General features: G+C 38.7%; 1 protein-coding gene across 2 annotated transcripts; it reads left to right on the forward strand.

Annotated features, from left to right (window-relative positions):
* Positions 1-104: 104 nt before the first annotated feature.
* LOC145933662 (uncharacterized) lies at positions 105-19,022 on the forward strand. Of its 2 annotated transcripts, XM_083033622.1 has the most exons (9): positions 105-263; positions 3,295-3,455; positions 3,552-4,097; positions 4,231-4,300; positions 4,415-4,514; positions 16,846-17,053; positions 17,171-17,446; positions 17,524-17,932; positions 18,011-19,022. In XM_083033622.1, the coding sequence occupies exons 2-9, from the start codon at positions 3,312-3,314 to the stop codon at positions 18,136-18,138; spliced, it is 1,881 nt and encodes a 626-aa protein (XP_082889748.1). In that variant the 5' UTR covers positions 105-263; positions 3,295-3,311; the 3' UTR covers positions 18,139-19,022. The 2 variants fall into 2 exon arrangements, with proteins under 2 accessions (XP_082889748.1, XP_082889747.1); XM_083033621.1 differs by lacking the exons at positions 105-263; positions 3,295-3,455; positions 3,552-4,097; positions 4,231-4,300; positions 4,415-4,514 and adding exons at positions 12,600-12,841; positions 14,289-14,522; positions 14,674-14,839; positions 16,090-16,260.
* The last annotated feature ends 509 nt before the right edge of the window (positions 19,023-19,531 follow it).

Here is a 19,531-nt window from a genome sequence, read left to right on the forward strand (position 1 = left end):
CTTATATACAAATGTAATATCTTTATTGATCGATCGAATTGAGAAGCCGCTCTATTACATCTATCGTCTATGGCCTACGACCAGTTAAGTTGGCAGCGCTGGATCCGCTACACCGGAAACGTCGAACTGACATGCGTGAACGTATCTTCGCGTCGCTGCACATTTCCGTTTTCGCCATCTTCTACCTCGGAAGCGGCAGTGTGGTTCGCGTCGTATCGCGTGTGTATCGCGCAGTTTTAGCAGTTTTACAGACTACCGACTTGGTGAGTATCTCCACGTATCCGCGCGTCCTCCAGTCAGAATTGTCAGATGATCGCGTCGCGCGCGAGGAGTCGTGGAAACGCCAACGAAACGGCATTCCATTCAGTCCCGGCTTCGTCTAGCCGGTCTAGAATCCCAGACGTTCGACCGAACAATAGACCATGTACCATCTCAACCGCGAGATTCGGCGCCTTCTCGCCAATCATTCTTTCCCCTCGAGTTCTTTTCCGCCGGTTTTGTCGATCGAAAATAACGCGCTTATCAATTATTTCGTCCAGTTTTCGATGCATTTTTTTATGACAATTGTCGCGTTTTTTTTTTTTTTTTTTTTTTTCATTTTTTTCCGAATATACACGTGGAGATGATTTTTCTTCGCGACGTCGGAATCGGAATTCTCTTTCGACGAGGCTACTGGTTTCGTCTCGTCGTGTCGGCGAGATCAAAGTTATCGATGGACGAAATGACGCTTCCACGAATTCGCCGTCTTCGTCGCACTCGTGCGCAGTCATATCCGATCTTCGTCGCGGTAATTTTCCACGCCGACTTGTCGCTCGCGACTCCACGCACGACGATCGGACAATCCTTGAATCTCGACGATGGTCATAAAGATACGATTATAGCCACTTTTATGTTTATATATTTTGTTTTGTTACTCTAACGTCTGTTCTCACAAAGTTGTGTTCGTAATGCTGTGTGCATTATGTATATTTCTTGGCAAGGTTCCAATTATTGCGACAAATTCCGCATAGTTTGCAATTTGGCCGACTACCAACAATTATTGCTCGAAAAATATGCGTTCGTTTAAATAATATAGGCTGAATTAAATAAGTTTAATTAGCGATGGAAAGTAGCAAGTTATTTCTTCTCTGTTATTCAAGGAAAAAAAGAGATAAGAGAACGATAAGTAACGTATTGTTTGACATGTCTCTTTATTGACTTTGTGAAAATTTGGCATGAGGAAAACGAACAAAGTGCACCGTCATACCTTGACGATACGTCTATAAATATGAAATCGAGATACTATCATGAATAAACGCATTGCATACTCCATATATTCACCAAATTCAATGGATACATTTTTGTATTATTACTGGTCAATAGCGAGACTCGTCATTCGTTATATCAAGGTGAAATCAAAATAAATGTATCTTTTATAAAAGATGAGTTATAAACAAATGTACGCATGATCTATAGTAAAAATGCAAGCTCTTTTTGTAATGTATTTTTGTGCTTTAGATACTGCGTTTCTCGTAATTAGCATCGAAATTTGCATTATATATGTATAAAATGAGTATATATTTATATGTTATATTTCGTCATATACTGCAATCGTGCGACGAAAAAGCGTGTAGTAATCGCAGTATATGAGAATATGTATATACATATGTATATAATATATACACTCGCTTCTTCCCGCTCCGTTTTAGCGAACAAGAGAGCGCGATAAATCCGATTGAATAATTGAGAAAGACGGTGGCGTCAGGAACGGCGCAGTAGGGTTCTCCCGCGCTCGCCCGGCGCCGCTCGTCGGTTTCCGGTGGCGGCGCTGACGTCTGACGTTTCGGCGCGACGCGATCCGGACGAGACGCAGCGAGCGAGAACGCCGCCATTGCCAAGTCGCGTTTTCCTGCGTGTCGTCGTTTGAGCGAGACCGGCGTCGAGTTTTCCCCGTTCCTCTTTCCGCGCGAATCTCCGCGTGTGCGCGATCGACTCTCCGCGAATCCCTTCAGTGAAGTACTTAGACACTCGTGCACCGATTCGATATCACGCTAGGAAACGTCCGCAACCGCAGGTATGTACTTTCACCGTACCGGGTGCGGTGCGGAGAGAATCCTCCTTCGTTCGTGCAGGGATTCCGTGCACACTTATTACGGCGTCTGCCCACGAGGGCGGATATATAACGAGCCGAGTTGCTTTGATATCTCGAGGGATAGGATCTCACGCACAGGGAGCTCCCAGGGAAACGCGGTTTTTTTTTTTTTTTAATGCGTAAATTGGTTATTCGCCAGCGCGCGTGAGATATGTCGGCAAGATGGAGGAAGGAAAGCGTCAGGATCGGAATCAAACGATCGCGTCGCTTCTCCGACTTTTTTCCGATTAGATCTCGAAGAAGGAAAAAAAGGCGACAGGTCTCGACAGAGCGATATGTTTATTGCGCGAGAATACATATGTATACGACGGTCGGAATGTGTTGGAAAAAAATTACTTTTTTGTAACTTTCGGATAACCTTGAATGAGCGGAATATAATGCGGCTTAAATGGAGCTTCTTATTTGAACTCATAATCGCTTGCTATTTCGCTCTGGCTCAGTATTCAAAATAACGTTATTCCCTTTATTAATTTACTTTTCGGTGCGACGAATAAATATAGAGATCATCGTCGTATATTTATATAGCGTCGAAATTCATATCTACTGATATTATACCGGCTTCTGTTTAAGCGACGCAACTTTGCTCCGCGAGTATCTAACGTGCTTGTGAAAATATAAATATGGTAGGGATGAATACTTATCATTCGGATCGCGCGCTATATGGGAGCAAATAAATAATCGAACAAAATTAGTAGCCATAGAATGTATAGGTGAGCAGAAAAATATCGGGGATGTGAGACGACGAAAAAATGAAAAAAAATCGACGGCAGAATAATCTAATAAATTAATTCTAAAATAATCATTCAGATGCTCCGATATTTTTTCTTGCTAATAAAAGACTTTATAAACTAATTTCAGGTTCATGGGTCTGTTAGAATTATAGTATAATTACTGTGAATAGGGATTATTAGTTCTCTGAAATTTCAATAACTTTCTCTTGTTTTTATAAATAAAAGTCGCTAAAATTGTTTTCACTATTTTAATATTTATATTTAATATTGAATATTTTAATATTGAATGTGTAAGAGAGACACAATGTTATAAAAAAATGTTAAGTACATCTAAAAATATATAATTATATAATAAATATATAATTATATAAAAAAAAGTGAAAGAACAATGAAAAATGTTTCTATTTTAAATATACATTTTTGTGAAATTAGGTTCTACGAGCCGCAAAATGCCGGGTTTTAGCAGCGTTGGAACATTTAAAATCTTCATTGGTAATTTAGCCGACAAGACCTCGAACGCGGATATAAAGCCACTGTTCGAGAAGTACGGCAAGGTCGTGGAATGCGACGTGGTAAAGAATTATGGCTTTGTGGTAAGTGTCGTGTTAAAATCAGCATTCCGATTAATAAAAATTAGACCATATTACGATTAACAAAATCGATAATGCAATTACATTATTTATTCACAGCATATGGAAAATGAGGAAGCGGGGCGAAACGCCATACAGAATCTGAATGGACATATGGTCCATGGACAGCCGATAAAGTGCGAGGCCGCAAAGAGTCGTAAGGGTCCCAACACTCCTACGACAAAGATCTTTGTCGGCAATCTCACAGATAACACGAAGGCGCCGCAAGTGCGCGAACTGTTTGCCAAGTATGGCACGGTCGTTGAATGCGACATTGTAAGGAACTACGGTTTCGTCCATCTTGAAGCGACGGGAGACGTGAACGATGCCATCAAGGAGTTGAACGGTCAGATCGTAGACGGGCAGCCGATGAAAGTGCAGATCTCCACCAGCCGTGTTCGACAGAGGCCGGGAATGGGTGATCCGGAACAATGCTACCGATGCGGAAGAGGCGGTCACTGGTCCAAAGAATGTCCCAAGGGAGGAATGGGAGGTGGTCCAGATAGAAATGGATACAGAGATCGAATGTTTGGACGTGATCCGTATCCCCCACCGCCACCACCACCTTTCCTTCGGGACAGGCTCATGGGTGGTGGCCGCTTTGGTGTAAGTTTCGTCAAATTACATATATTTTTCGTTATGCAATACTATCTAATCACCAATCTTATCAACATTTTTGTTTGAAATAATAGATGATGTGATTTTCGCCTATTAATTTCTCGGATTTGTCTGTTAACAGGACTATGAAAGCTACTACGACCGGCGCGGCTTCGAGGACACCAGGGATCTCTACGAGAGGCGGTTTACGGGTATGACAGGTCCCTGCGACATGGGAAGTTCCATGTGCGGGCTAGACTTTCCACCAATGTCAATGCCACCTCTACCACCAAGACGAGACCCAATGCCTCCTATGCCTCCTCTAGGTATGGGATCCATGCGCGACACTGGCTTCTCCCGTGGTAACGAGTATGGAATGTTCAGCCGCCGATCGCCCCCTCCAAGTGGCAACAACGGCCGGTTCAGGTGAGTTAGTATCCGGCGTATCGACTGCCCATTCGTCCGACTTAACATTGTGAACGTTCCAGGCTGGATTAACAGCTCATGCGAATTGGGGTGATTCGGTGATTCGTCGACATTTTTTTCTAATCTGTCGTATTCTTTCTCTTGTCATATATATTTCGACTTTATCTCCTTACTCTATCTCTCCTTATTTTTTTTTTTGGCCCACGTAGTAACGAAATGTTAAGTCTGAATAGGCGATCGCGAGATTTGCAATGTTCCAATGCCTACCTTGTTATATAAACCAAACCTCTTTTTGCCCTTTTTCATTAAAATGCATAAACTCTCTTTTATCTCTTCCTTTTGTCTTACTTTTTTATTTCCGCGTCTACGCGGAAACGAAACTTTTCCTCTCCGACAATATTACTGCGCGACACAACGCATGACTCGTTATCGTCTATGCAAGATATTACTTTCTCATACTTGAGATTTTAAGACTTTTAGTATTTTTTTTACACACGTACGAGTGTCGACCCGACGCCCACACGAGTGCAGACTCCATCGTAGTGAAATGTTAATTATATGACGCTTGGACGTTTCTGTACATTCTAAATTTCAGTGCACCTCAGGCGTACCATCTTTGTCCATGAACGCGGGCAACCCTAGAGAGACAGTCCCGGGTCAGCGTTCAAGTCGTACAAGAGTAAGTCTTTGACTCATTTTGTTAGCGAGTAGTCACGCCTCGTTCTTGTCGCAACTTGTAACAACAAACAATCGCGTCGGAAGTACGTAGCAGTCGCCTATACGTCGTCTGCGTTCCATAGTGGTTAGAAACTTTTTCGGGTCTCGACTGATTGTGCCTTGAACATGTCGACTGCTCTTCTAGGGATGTCCTAGTTCATAGACTCTCTTGTTCATGGCATTAACTGCGGGATTGGCTTGTATGTCTCTCACTGAACATCCTTTGTGTTTCAAGCGCTCCCTATTACGCACATCACTCTGCCGGGAGTGGCACGGAGGCCTGGGATGAAGAAACGTTCCTAAGGAATGTGAACTAGAATTTCTTGATCGCACTACCGCGAACCAGGATGCGATCTGCAATTTTAAACCAAACTATCGTACACTATAGATAGAAAAAAAGAAACAGGGCTGGCGCGATTTTGGAATGGCGCATCGAATCGATTGTCTTTGAAACGTGTCGTAAGTAGAAACCAGCTCTCCAGACGATTTGGACCAGTAAGTTTGTACACGTATCGGCATCTCCCGTAATTTTTCCGAGCCAATTCCGCAAGCCTGCGATAAATATCGATTCTTCATTTTATTCACAGTTTTTTCATGCGCAAATTATTCCTTTTATTGACGTGGATCGCGTACTATGATTCGATGAAAATAACGAATATGTTGTGATAAATTCGCAAAGATGTGATGTTAGCAAAATTATATTTTGAAATTAAATAAATTTTCTTTCTAACACTTTCTTGCTTTTTCTTTTTCTTTTTTTAAATATAAAATAAAAATGTATTTTTGTACTCGTGTGATATACTCGGTTTCCCAGACGTAAATAATTAAAATATCTAATTCTCTATTTTAAAATATACAAACTATCTTTCTTTTTTTTTCTTTTTTTATTTTATAATCGCGTCAATTACATTAAATAAGAGAGCAAAATTCTTATCTATATCACGGATCGAAATTTTATTTATCAAGGAATCATCGATTGAAATTGTGTGTTTCGAGTTTCGTAGTATTTCTAAAATTGTTGAATTCACTGGAAGAGAAATTTCACATAAAGGGTAACAAGAGTGTCGCAAAGAAATTTCGATTTTCGTCTTCTGTACTCCTCGAGATCACAATCCATAGTTCTTGAAGCTGACTTCTACTCACGAGGTTCAAAGCTTTTCATGTATGTAAATCCATTCGCAACGTTCAAATAGAAAACAGAATTGAGATTGAATTTCTCAGTTTTTCCAAGTACTTTGAATTTGTTGTTGCACGTTACCACCTTATTACCCTCATACGATCCCAGCCTGGGCTGCAAATAGCTCTTATTTGTTATAATGATACATTCTCGTTGTTTTTTGCGAAGTTGTAATTTGCAAGTCGCATGGGTTAAAAATCCAGTCTACCGCTGTCTGCCTCATATGACTACATCCTACGTTCTATCCATTTAATTCTCCTTTTACGTTGGCAAAGTTTCTCGAACTGTCGGTCAAGCCAACGAATTGTACAAATAGCAGATAGCGAATTACTTTAATTGCTTGTGCTTCACTCTTCGTAGGTTTAGTAGTTTTAAGCATCTTGCATTTTTGTACTCGAGTCTCTATAAATGATTTCTAATTGTAAACTCTTCTCGGTCTTTTGATGAAAATCAAAATTTCCTCTTTACACACACACACACACACATACACTAATCATTGCGCGCGCATATATCAATGTAGTAGAAGAATAGGAAATATTTCACGGCAGATTTGTTAACGTAACGATCCGCTTATACTTCTTCGACAAGTTTGTTCTCTTCAATTAACGTAAGAGACACGAAACATTCCGCCCCTATCCCTAGTCATATCAGGCGAGGCACGCGATTCTCTTTCCTTTGCACGTGAGAATACATATATATGTATATGTATATATACAGGGACTAATTCACAAAGTTAAGCCTTGGACAAGGGAGCCAGTATGTGGTATATGTTGATCTGATCTCATTGGTAGATTCGATTATTTATTAAACCGCTGTTATAGTAGAGGCATGTACGAGGACTTCAGCCGAGATTCGTTTGAAGAGCGTAGGTAAGTAGAGTGAAGTATCACTGGGTTACACCCGAATTGAAATCCTATTTCTCATAAATCGCGATGTAGATCTAATAATAAGCCGTCCTCTTCTTTATGTTACGATCGTCCCAAGAAAGTGTCTTTATTTGTTTGTTTCTGATCGGACAGTATTCTATGATGATATATATCGCGTAAAAGAAATTTGTATAAGATATCGCAGAATTATCGAGAATTTCTGTGCGGAAATTGTTGTTTTGTTTCATTAAAACGAAGTAATAAAGAGCATTTCTTCTTAATACGATGTTTCATAAAGAAGGGTGCTCTAAAGATGAAGAAAAAGAAAAATTTAACCCGAGTCGCGCATTCTTATTATCGCAAAACGAAAGAATTAGTAAAATGGTTAGCGAGAAAAACGAGGTACTTTTCGAGCTGCTGTATATATCAACCTCCTTTTTTTTCTTTTTTTTTCCATTTTTTTAAAAATATTTTATTATACATATATAAATATATACCCTGTTTATTCTTATAATTTTTCACTCTGCATACATACTATAACGCTCTGTTACATTTCTCTATCTCTCTTCTGTTTTCTCTCGTACCACGCAAATATATTACAGCCTTTTACATTTTCAATCTATATTTGTCCGTGCTTTGACCCCGCATCATCGATCTCGTGTGACTGACGTGGCTTAATTTTGATTACCAGACCGGGATTACGAGGGCCATCGCCGTCGCGCCGGTTCGCACCATACTAAATCGTCGCGTCGGGCTCGGATCGGTCTCTGTCGGTCGCCGTCGGTCCGTCGGGTCTGTCTGTCGCTAGCAGGAAGCCTCGGAACCGAGATACTCTTGGCCGTCTTGCGAACTGCACGCGTGAAGATCTGCCGCCCGCTCTATGAGAACAAGTGTTACCCGCAGTGCGATTTATTTAGGCCAAAACAAAACAAACAAACGGAGACAAAAAGTAGAGAGCTAAACGAGAAAGAAATAAAACCAGTCAAAAGTAGCAGAGACAGGCTAAATATAATAGGAATTATCATCCAAATTATATCATCCTCCCTCGACCGACGAAGTATCCCTCGTATCTTTCCGAGACTCCCCGGCTTATCGATCCTTTCGTATATCTCTCTCTCTCTTTCTCTTGTTGTCAACTAACTTGTTGTCTCTAGGTCCCCTTTACTCCGCACCCCTCCCTCTTTGTCATGCATTTGTATAAAAAAATCAAAGTGAACTCGATGTTAGCTACTCCACCGCGGAGACTCCTCGATCCTCGACCGTAACGTTTTCTTAAGTATTTTTTGACAAAAAAATTTTATTTGTTTTTGGAAGAAAAAAAAAGCAGATTGTGGGCAAATTTATACGTTTGATTTTCGGGGGGACAAAAAAAAAGAAATGTGGGATCGACGAGCATTCCGGTGGGGCCGAATTCTGCGGCGATCGTTTCGGTTTTCTCTGATGATGACGACCCACCTCCACCACCACCTTTCTTGGCCTGTTTTTCTCCGCAGCGCAGCAATCGATAGACTCTTGTCGCGCGCGTACGCATCGCACCTCGCCGCAGAAGTTGCTGAATTGATGATTAGCAAATCGATCACTGGCATACAGCGTAATTCAACATTGATAGATTTTATTCGTACTCTTATTATGCCGCGCAATAGAGCTAGTGCAAAACGACGTCCTGATCGAGAAGCGTTGTTCGCGGAATTCCCGTCGATTTTTATTTATTGTGTCAAATGAATGTGTATCAGATATTATTCTCTCCGCCGGGAGTAGCGCGAACATTCGTACGACGATGCTAGTCTAAGGGAGATGATCATAGTTGTTTCCTTGAGAAATGCGTCCACATGCGTGTAAAGGAGAATATTTATGCGTATAAGTAAGAGCTTCTTATTCAATATGCATAAATAAATATATATTCGAGGAACGCGACTGTGAATATGCAGGAAAAAAATGAGAAAATTGTATCAGAAAATTGTAATCGTCTCATGATTTTCGCTCGCGTTAAAGATGATCTCGTCGATTGGCAATCTCGCGTATCTCGATCGGAGCTCTATTCTTTTTTTTTTATAATTCAAATAGATTTATATCAGCGAAAAGCCGCGACGCGGTTCCTAAATGAAAAAAAAATTGTGAAAGAGTATCCTTCGAGCGAGCAATTGTATGTTCAGTTTTGAAATATCGGCGAAATATTAAACATCATAATTAAGAGCAGGCCTCATCTTCCGAGACGATTGTGTATATGCCGCCCCGATAAGCAATATTCCCTTATTTTTGACAAATACTTTTGTATAGAGCGTAAATTAGTAACATTACGTGTTTTTAACATGCTCGCGAAAGAGTATCGAGAAGACGTAGGCCGTGCTTTAAAAAAGAAGCGTTCGCCAAAATCTTTCCCCAAATGGGAGGGGGTAAGCGTTGCAGTTTCGATTGTTAAAAAAAAACCGATTTCCACAAATGTCGTTATTCCGCTTTTATCGCAAAAAAAAGAAAGAATTATATAATTGGACTTAGACCCGGTAGGATGCGCCGATTCTGTATGGGAAACCTGAATGGCCGAACATTATCGTTAGCATATAGTAACGTAACGTAATCTTTTTATTAACGTAGGATTAACTCTGACATTATAAAAAAAAGACGTGTTGTAATCTATAATAATCGCACTTTCGTTTCTTTTTTCGAGCGTAGACACTTGCTGTAAGTCTTTTTTTTTCTATTCTCCCATCTACGCCTTTTGTTTGTATTTTTTTTTCTTTTTTTTTTCTACTGAAAAACGACCGTGTCTTTTTCATTAAAGATTATATAAATTATAACCACGCTAATAATAATGATGATGATACTGAATATAAGAGATATGTAATAACAATGTATTTGTGAAATTCACAAAAAAAACGACGTGTACTGCGTGTTTCTTTAATCACACCGACCGCTCTCTTTCTCGCGACACCCTTTGCCATCCCAACAAAACAACCCCTTTCGCCCCCTTTCCATTACCGAAAATTTTGATCGAAGTACGATCGGACGCGCGCTGGCTTCCTGCGTCGCGCGCGCGTTTCCGTCTCGCGCTCGCTCGACAAAAATCCGTCAACATCTCGAGCCGAAACGCGCGCGACGTTATTCGCTCGTCTTGCTCTCTTTACTGCCATCCTTGTGCGCGCGCGTCTCCAAATCTGATAATCGATCTAAGGTAGAGTTCTGCGATGTTCTCCATCCAACAAGAATCACATTTCTACTTCTCTATATGTTTATTTAATTGCGATACAGTGCAATCTCTTTCTCTATTTCTTTCTTTCTTTCTTTTTCTAACATTGATTTAATTAATGATAATATTGATAAATGGATTAATCAAATGGATCATTATTCAATCTTCATTGCATGAATGATTAAATATTCTAATTCAGACAGATGTTGCACTGTGTTTCTCACATTACATTGAAAATTAGTGGTTTTTAAGATATCAAGGACTATTTCACATTCACGTGTGCACGGTCCTGTTTTAATGATTGTTTTTTTCTTCAATTCTGTCATGCAATTTCCTGTCGAAATCTCATCCTGTCTTGTATTTCTGCAAACATTTTACTCTCGATAGGATGAGGAAAGTAGAAACACACGTATACGATGTTTTCGAATTCATCTATTACATGCAATTGTGCAAGTTATTGTATCGTTAATCAATGCTTGGATTTCTGATACTCTTATATGGCGAATGTTAGTGAGAAATTTAAATTTGTCGTGCGATGATACTTGATGACAAAAGGATTTCATCATTCTGTATGACATATATAAATATAAAAGGTTTCAAAATTATCAAAAATTTTGCCAGTATCATACAGTTTCAATGACAGATTTAGGAAATTATGACGCAACGAAAATTTTATAAAAGATTCGTTTATATTTTTATATTGATTTTATATATTTATATGTTTTATATGATGTGTCTTCTCTTGTAAATATTAAATATCTCAATAACTCGAGATTTAATATCCGGTGGTTCTGAAACATATTTCGATCTGAAATAGATAAACTGTGATTCATCCCTTTCAGAAAGTTCTTCGAAGAATCTTTACACGATCTGTCATGTCTGCTCGTTACTTCTCATCGCGAATCACTCGTCCTATTCATCTCGAGTATTAGTTGAGCAATACGCTTATTTAAATTCGCTAATTTCGCTATCTTTTCCATTTTTAAGATGGTCATAACTTCAGACATGTGTTTCTTATATTCGATATACTTCTCTCCTCTCTTCTCTGTCCTTTAATCGTTAAAGTTTAGACTTTGTTGTAGAAATGGTTAAATCTCAAGATTATAATGGCTTCGATCTCTGGTTTCTTCTACTATCTTTTCGCTGTTTTAAAGAAATAAGGACTATCATAATCCGTCAAGCCCTATGTAAAATCGTTCGTCGTATAACTGATGTTTTCAGAACAATTGGCACTGCGGATGAGATGGTTGCACACGAGCTAACATATAGCGCGAATAAGTCGCTTCATCACGCATACACGGACATGGAATATTAATTCTTTCTCTCTATATATGTGTATATTAAAACGGGAAGTGATTGGGAAAAAAAGATATTGGATTCCAATAAGCCTGCTAAATATTCCCTCCTCGCCTTAGCAATATACGAGATGAGATTCTGTTTTACATGTCTGATGCATCATTTTACGTGTGTTTTTTGCAAGTTTTTATTTTTTAATAAATCTTAAAAAAATACGTGCGAATGACATCTCCTTGAATTGTGACTGAGAATTCATCCCTTCTTCTGGCTCTCTCGAACTAGGCTGAATTTATTCGTCGAAAGCGATTGTACGTAGATTAAAATTCGAGAAGAATAAAGAAACACCTTCCTATTCTAATCTTTAAAATTATATATATACACATTTTAAAATTATTTAAATTTAAAAACTATATTAAGATGTTATATATTATAATATAAATTGATCTGTTAATATAACTTTGACATTGCGTCATGTTTCTTCCTTCTTCTCGATTATTAAGTTATCTTTATTTTGTAAAGACAGGAAATACTAATTTGTGCCATTCTCTTCCATCACAGTTACATCTTTATATATATATATGATAGCGCGGTTTTATTGTTCACTTGCATAGACTTTCGATTAAAGCCAAAGTTAAGTATTGCTGCTTTCAGAAATATCACAGATGAAGAGACGCGGAAGTAAATGTGTAAATATAGATGATGGAGATATAAATGTTTCTTTTCTTTTCGTATCTCTTTTAATCTGACTTTTTTAATCAGTATGTACATGGTAATGCTTATTGTGTTATGTGCCAGTCAAACTTGCAGACTCGGAGGTTGAGCAGGTCTACAGAATCGGACTCGGCTGAAGAGATCGCTTTTCTACCCGACCAACGACACAGGCAGAGGCGCCCGGCCACGTTCTGTACACGTCTAATACGCCAAGTTACAGCCAAAGTGTGAACTCCCCCAGAAAGTTTACTTTAAGAGACACCACGTGCAGTGTCTTCCAGAGATAACCGAGCAAGCCTCGTGTCAGAGTGACGTTGGAACACGAACGTGTAGAACCAAGGCACACTACTCAATCATCTCTCCATACTGAGATGTGGTGAGCAGACTCCTGTCCGATAAGTAGACTATTCCGAATCGAGAAAGATCGGCCGAATCCTGCGTATTCTAAGTTGGCGCGAGAAAGGAGGTCGGACCTTCTCCCGTCGGCTCTGTTGCGCAAGAGTTGCGAGTTTGATCGGTGCATAAAGCGAGCGGTGGCGTCGATGACGCGTTAACTTTGGCTTTACCGTATTCACGGAATCGTTTCGTCAAGATCGGGAAACCCCCGGGCGCACGATCGTCGACGAGAACGTATACAAAGGTGTCTCAGAACCAAGAGAAATCCTTTGATTCAACATTTCAGAATCTATTCAAGACTAATTCAGTATTTTAAAACTTTAGAAAATTTACTATAGTTTAAATTATGAAACTTTCTTCTCAAATTTGTCATATAGAAAACTGGTTTTGAGACAATCTTATTTTATATACTTGAAGCTCCTTTTACTCTTTTTTTTTTGTAATTTTTTTTTAGGATTCTCTTGAAATTCCCTTATATGTAGAATATGTATCGCTTAGATGAACCCCCGATCCGTAGACTTGGGGAATGGCCCGAGGCTCGTTGCGGATACGCGGGGAGATACTGAATCACGCGTGCGAGATCACACACACGTCGTGCGGGAAATAAATAAAAAAAAAGATTCGGGAACACATGGAGACCCATGCACACCGGAGAGCTTCGTCGGATATATTCGATACGCGATGTATCGGCTGTAATGCAAGCACTCTCTCGAGGATTACGGTAAACATCGGACTTGATCGTCGGATAGCGAAGGTCTGTCCGATGATTGCGGTCCTCGCTCGTAGCCCATACGTGGACGTGCGAGATCCTGGCGGTTCGTCGTCGCCATCGTCTTCGTCTCGTCGCCATCGTCGTCGCCGTCGTCGCCGTCGTCAGCTTTGTCGTCACCCTCGTCATCGTCGTCGCCTTCGTCGTCGTCCTCGTCGTCGTCGAATCGTCTGTAAAATCACGCAGCCCGAGTTGCAAACGGTTCGGGAAGACACGCCGGCCGAGAAGCTCGACGAGATAAGAAGTTCCGAGTCCAGTCTCTTGTATAGCTATATATCGCTGAGATATATCTCGGATACGCCGGCACAGACCCTCGCAGGCACTTAGAAAAAAAAAAAAAAAAATACCCGGACCCTCGGCAGAGTTCTCACTCTAGAGACCGTGAATCGCCGATCGGATCATCCGTGCACGGATTTTTGAGAGAGACACACGGTCTGCACAAGAACCCGAGAAAAAATATATAACGGACACGTCGGGACGCGGGTTATCCCTTGACCTCGCGTGATAGAAAAAAAAAAACGGAAAGCGAACACACACACATACACGTGTCGGTCGTCGTCGGTTGTCGCATTACGACAAAAAAAAAGCGCAAAACCGATAGAAACCGCGCCGGCAGGGATTGTAATACGCTGTATTGTAATATCATATGTGATAATAGGACGCGATGATAGCCCACCAGCAACGTTCACGACGGATGTACCTCGAAGAAGCCGAGAGCGAGCCAGGGCTCGAGAGTAGAAGCGGCGAGAGAGAGGTCTGACGGAGAAGCGACCTGGTGTTAACGAGAGGTAATTGTTCAGCACTCTGTACCACGTTGAAAGACACCGCGAAACAGACAGAGGGAGTGAGATCCCGCTCGAATAAAGACGAGGCTGTTATTACCGCATCCAAGGCAAGTCCATTCCTACACAGCATCCCGATATCCGATACGCGTAAAAGAAAGTGAATAAAAAAAATAAATAAAAAAGGAAAAAAAAGCGACAAGTTAATTTCCCCCCGTGTTTCCATCCGAACGCCTTTGAGAGTCATGTTTTCTTTCTTAGGAGAAGCGGCACTTCTTAGGGGAGAGCTCATCTCCACGAGATGCGGGGAGAATCTTCTATAAAGTGAAGGACAAAACTGACAGATGAGAAATCAACAGCGTGCTTACGAGCCGAATCTCGCCCTAGAGCGAAAGTCTTTCTCTCTCCGCTCAGCGGGAGCACGAAGGTATCGTAAGAACGAATATTTTCCTCGCGCTTCCTGTAATGATCTCTAAAAATCTAGGAGAGAGAATAACTAATGATTTAAGATATTTCTAATAAATGATAACGCAATTATATTGTGATAATATCGGTCACGTTTGTATATTTTTGTTCACTCTTCTTGCTATAAAAGGAGTAAAGCTTATATAATTCTAGTTTATAATCTCCTACATTTTTTCTTAACGAAAATATATCTTCCGACAATTGATCTAGTTTCTTAAAACTATTTATTAATTCACGGATTAAGAAAAGTCTCTTCGGGATTTTTTATTAATTTATATTTATATTATCAAGTAGTGATAATATAATAGTGATATATGCGGAAGAATTAATTTATTTCCACGTAAAGTATACAAGATAAAAATTTATAATTTCAGAAGAATTTGTTTCTTAGATAATTTACAATTTAGATATTTTTCATATATTTTAATAGTCAAATAAAAATAAATGCATAATGGTAAGTGAAGTTTCACAGGTAAGGTTTAATTAAAGCTCTCTGTGATTCACACACAGTTCACAGTCATAATAATCAGTCAGGATTATCGCGAAAAATTAAAATAGCGTCGTAAATCAATTGTATGTAAAATTTGTGTTACAGAATGTCGCGGTTTTTGAATATAAAAGCTTTCGGAGGCTAGACACGCGAAAATAATCGCCTGTAATTGAGTAATAAAAATTTTACTAATTCCATGAGAGCTCGTCAATTGTTTTACTTAAATCAAAGCTTTTATTTGTTTTTAATTAAATCTATTAATATCATACACAATTGTATACACTCTATTCTAAAAGTATGAAAAGACGAAAAGAAGAGAATGGAAAGAGATTCTTTGCCATTTACATATAAATCTTGTATTTGATATATTAGAAGTTATATAATCAAAATATGACGCACAAGTAAAATTATCTTATATGCTTCATTTGAAATTTATTTTTTCTATTTCTTTTAATCAGTATATGTGTTTCAAACTCTTACATGTAGAAAATAAATAATTTATCTCATTAAAATATCTTATAATATATGTATCTTTAGATATGCGTTATATAAGGAATAATCCTTAATAAATATCGAGTATTGTAAATTGGCAATTAGCATATTTAGATAATTTAATTTATATACGATCTGTTAATACTTGCGTCTCTTTCGAGGAGTCATCGCGATAACATTATATATTGCGTGTTCGGAGTTCGAAGGTGAAGCAGAGAGTGTTTTTTTAGTAATCGCGTGTAATCAAGTCGCTGCCATTGGATCTCTATCATTCGGAAGGAAACGTCGGTGGCGCGCCTTTGCATCTCGTCGCAGCAGACCGTCCTTTGTGCGTTCCAGCGCATGATTACCTCGTGATCGTAAGAGAATTCAAGTACCGCACAAATGGCTGGAGACTTACGGTAAGTGAAATATCACGTCTCGCGCGATTACGCATCCTCTATTGTCTCCTTCTCTCGCGATTCGTCGTCTATCACGCGGCTCGAGAGTGTGAATCTATTTTTTTTCCCGAGGATGAGGTATTGAAGTGTCAAGGTTATGTGTATCGATCAGGTCGATAATGAAAATCGAGTCTTTTTAACGATGATAAATGAATTATTTGGAAAGGAGGTGCTCTTTTTTTATTCTTTACTTAGATGTTGACGCGGATAATTAATGACGTTTATTCTCACGATGAAATTAAATCGCGTCGTAGCAGATACGATACAGGTTATGTAATTGTCAAGGCAGATTCTTATCGGCGCGATTTCATCATGCGCGCGAAATTCAATGCTATTTTAGAATGATAAAACATATGTATTTATTATCTTATTAATAATATTGCGGATACTTTTATCAAGCAAATCTGTATCAAATCGATTAAAGAATCATATGTCAAGAAGGATAATCAAATGTAACCTTGTTTTTGAATTTTATTGATAAAATTTTATAAATATATCGAGAAATTGATGTATAAAAATGTTTTATTAATATATAATTAATTTCAGGGAAGGCCTACTACTTGGCATGGGAAATCCCCTTCTCGATATTTCAGCAATTGTAGATTATGAATTTTTAACAAAATATGATCTAAAGCCTAACAATGCTATTCTCGCCGAGGAGAAGCACAAACCTTTATACGAGGAGTTAATTGACTTGTACAAAGCTGACTTTATTGCGGGTGGATCTGTACAGAATACAATGAGAGTGACACAAGTAAGTGGCATTTGTATAGAATTATTACTCGAGTGTTGAGAAATTTATTTTGACAAAAAGAGCAAAATTCAAAATTGTAAAGCGATATGTAATTGGTATTTATGTATTTATGTACAGTGGTTCCTGCAAAAACCAAAAGTTGCCACTTATATGGGCTGTGTTGGAAGAGACAAATATTCAAAGATTTTAGAGGATAAGGCAGCCACGGATGGTCTAAATGTTAAGTATCAATATACTGATCGAGAACCAACTGGGACATGTGCAGTGCTTATTACGGGAAAAGAACGCTCCTTGTGTGCTAATTTAGCAGCAGCAAATTGTTTCTCACTATCGCACATTGAAAAGCCAGAGAACAAGCACCTGATAGATATTGCAAACTATATTTATATATCGGTAAGTAAAGAATTTTCCTGATATTATACAAACAAAGTATAAAATGCTATACTATAATAAAATTTGATATATTTTAGGGATTTTTCTTGACAGTTAGTCCAGAATCTATACAAACAGTGGCTAAACACGCTTATGAGAACAATAAAATGTTCATGATGAATCTCAGTGCTCCATTTCTGTGCGAATTCTTTCAAAAGCCAATGTTAGCTGCATTTCCTTACGTGGACATCCTATTTGGTAATGAGACAGAAGCAGACACATTTGCTAAGACCAACAATTTTAATACCACAGACAGGAAGCAAATTGCACTGAAGATATCAGAAATGGAGAAAATCAATGACAAGAGAAAAAGAATAGTTATCATAACACAAGGTGCTAAAGCAATACTTTTAGTCAAAGATGGAATAGTGACGGAATATCCTGTCGTAAAACTGCCAGAAGAGAAAGTTGTAGATACCAATGGTGCCGGAGATGCTTTTGTTGGAGGTGAGTAGAGGAAGTGTGACTTTTCATCACGTTACAATAACAAGAAATACACTTTATTAATTGGAAATATTATTTCAGGTTTTATTGCACAACTTGTACAAGATAAGAATATAGAAACGTGTATAAAATGCGGAATTTGGGCGGCGACGCAAATTGTACAAAAATCCGGATGTACTTACGAGGGAAAACCGAATTTCCAATCTTGATCGACGTCAACTCCATAGCAAGTTGGAAATTGTGTACTTAATAAATTTTGACGTTTTTTTTTACCTAAAATCTTTCCTATCTTTTGTGTCAGATTTATTGTACAAATGCAATTATAACAATTTGTTAATTTTTAGCAAAATATAAGAATTGAATTAATTTTAATGATAAATTGTGATTTTAACAATGTATAAAATAACAAAATGAATTTTGAATATTTAAAATATACATGCTTATATATTATTATAATTGTCTAATTGTATTTGTAACAATCGTGCAAAATTATATATATGTATATATAATGTAGAAGTATATATTTGCACAGTTATGTATTAACGAGTTGTAAAAAGAAACTAATTTGTATATATATTAATTAGAAGTTGGATTTGACAAAGCTATAAATTCTAAATATTGAGAATTATAAACTGCGCAGAAATTCGCGCGCGTACTTACATTGCGACTCGCTAATTTACATACTGTCGGAAAAATCAATACAATCACCGGGTATGTAGATATTACGGACAAGTTGCTGGTTAGCTTCGCATACGCGCGGCTACTGGTCGGATGATATCGTCCGGGAGTGTAGCATATTCAATTATGCGAGATGTTACACGCGTGCGTCATGCGCGGCCGAACTGCGGAGTTTAGAGTAGGACAGAGGCTTATCGACCTGTTGAAAAACAGACGGAGAAAGATGGAAGATAAACGGTCACCGAAAAGAGAGCGAGAGAGAGAGACAGAGAAAGACGGCGATTCTTGAAAAAAAATCAATAATCTCATTATGAAACTGCATTGAATATATACCGTGCGTTTTGCATATAAACGACAGAGAGGTAACGCACGTCAGTGTTGTACGAAATTAATTAAATCTTCTATATATATTATATATATTTTGTATTATTTATATGTATATCTTTTATATTATTATACTTATATATATATAGTTTTTCTTTTTGACAATGTCGTTTAATTGCAATCGCGGTACTGACTTTTTTTGCGGATTAATTATATACTTTTATAGTAACGAAACGAAGAAACGTAAAAATATTGTAATACGATTAAAATCGACGCAAATCGACTCTGTCATCTGTACATTAGTATGTATTTAGAATTCAATTTTTCATACACCGCGTGTTTGCTACATTATTTTGAAATAAGATAAAGTGTAGTGAAGAAAAAAAAACGCGAAATAACGGCTCATTCCAGAGACAGGATACGGCCCTGTCGCATCTCGTTTACAAAGCTCTCTCAGCTATGTTACGTGGCATCGTCGGGCGCACGCTTGTCCCTGTCGCCTCGACAACCCAATTGGGTAGAAGTGGTTAAAACGGGTGCAAAAGGCGGGTAGCCATGTAGCCGTGTCGGGCCGGCGCTGGTCGAACTTTGTATATGTTG

This window comes from Prenolepis imparis, unplaced genomic scaffold (genome assembly GCF_030444845.1).
Source record: "Prenolepis imparis isolate NDT839.2.m4 unplaced genomic scaffold, iyPreImpa1.0 SCAF_3, whole genome shotgun sequence".
Lineage (NCBI taxonomy): Eukaryota > Metazoa > Arthropoda > Insecta > Hymenoptera > Formicidae > Prenolepis > Prenolepis imparis.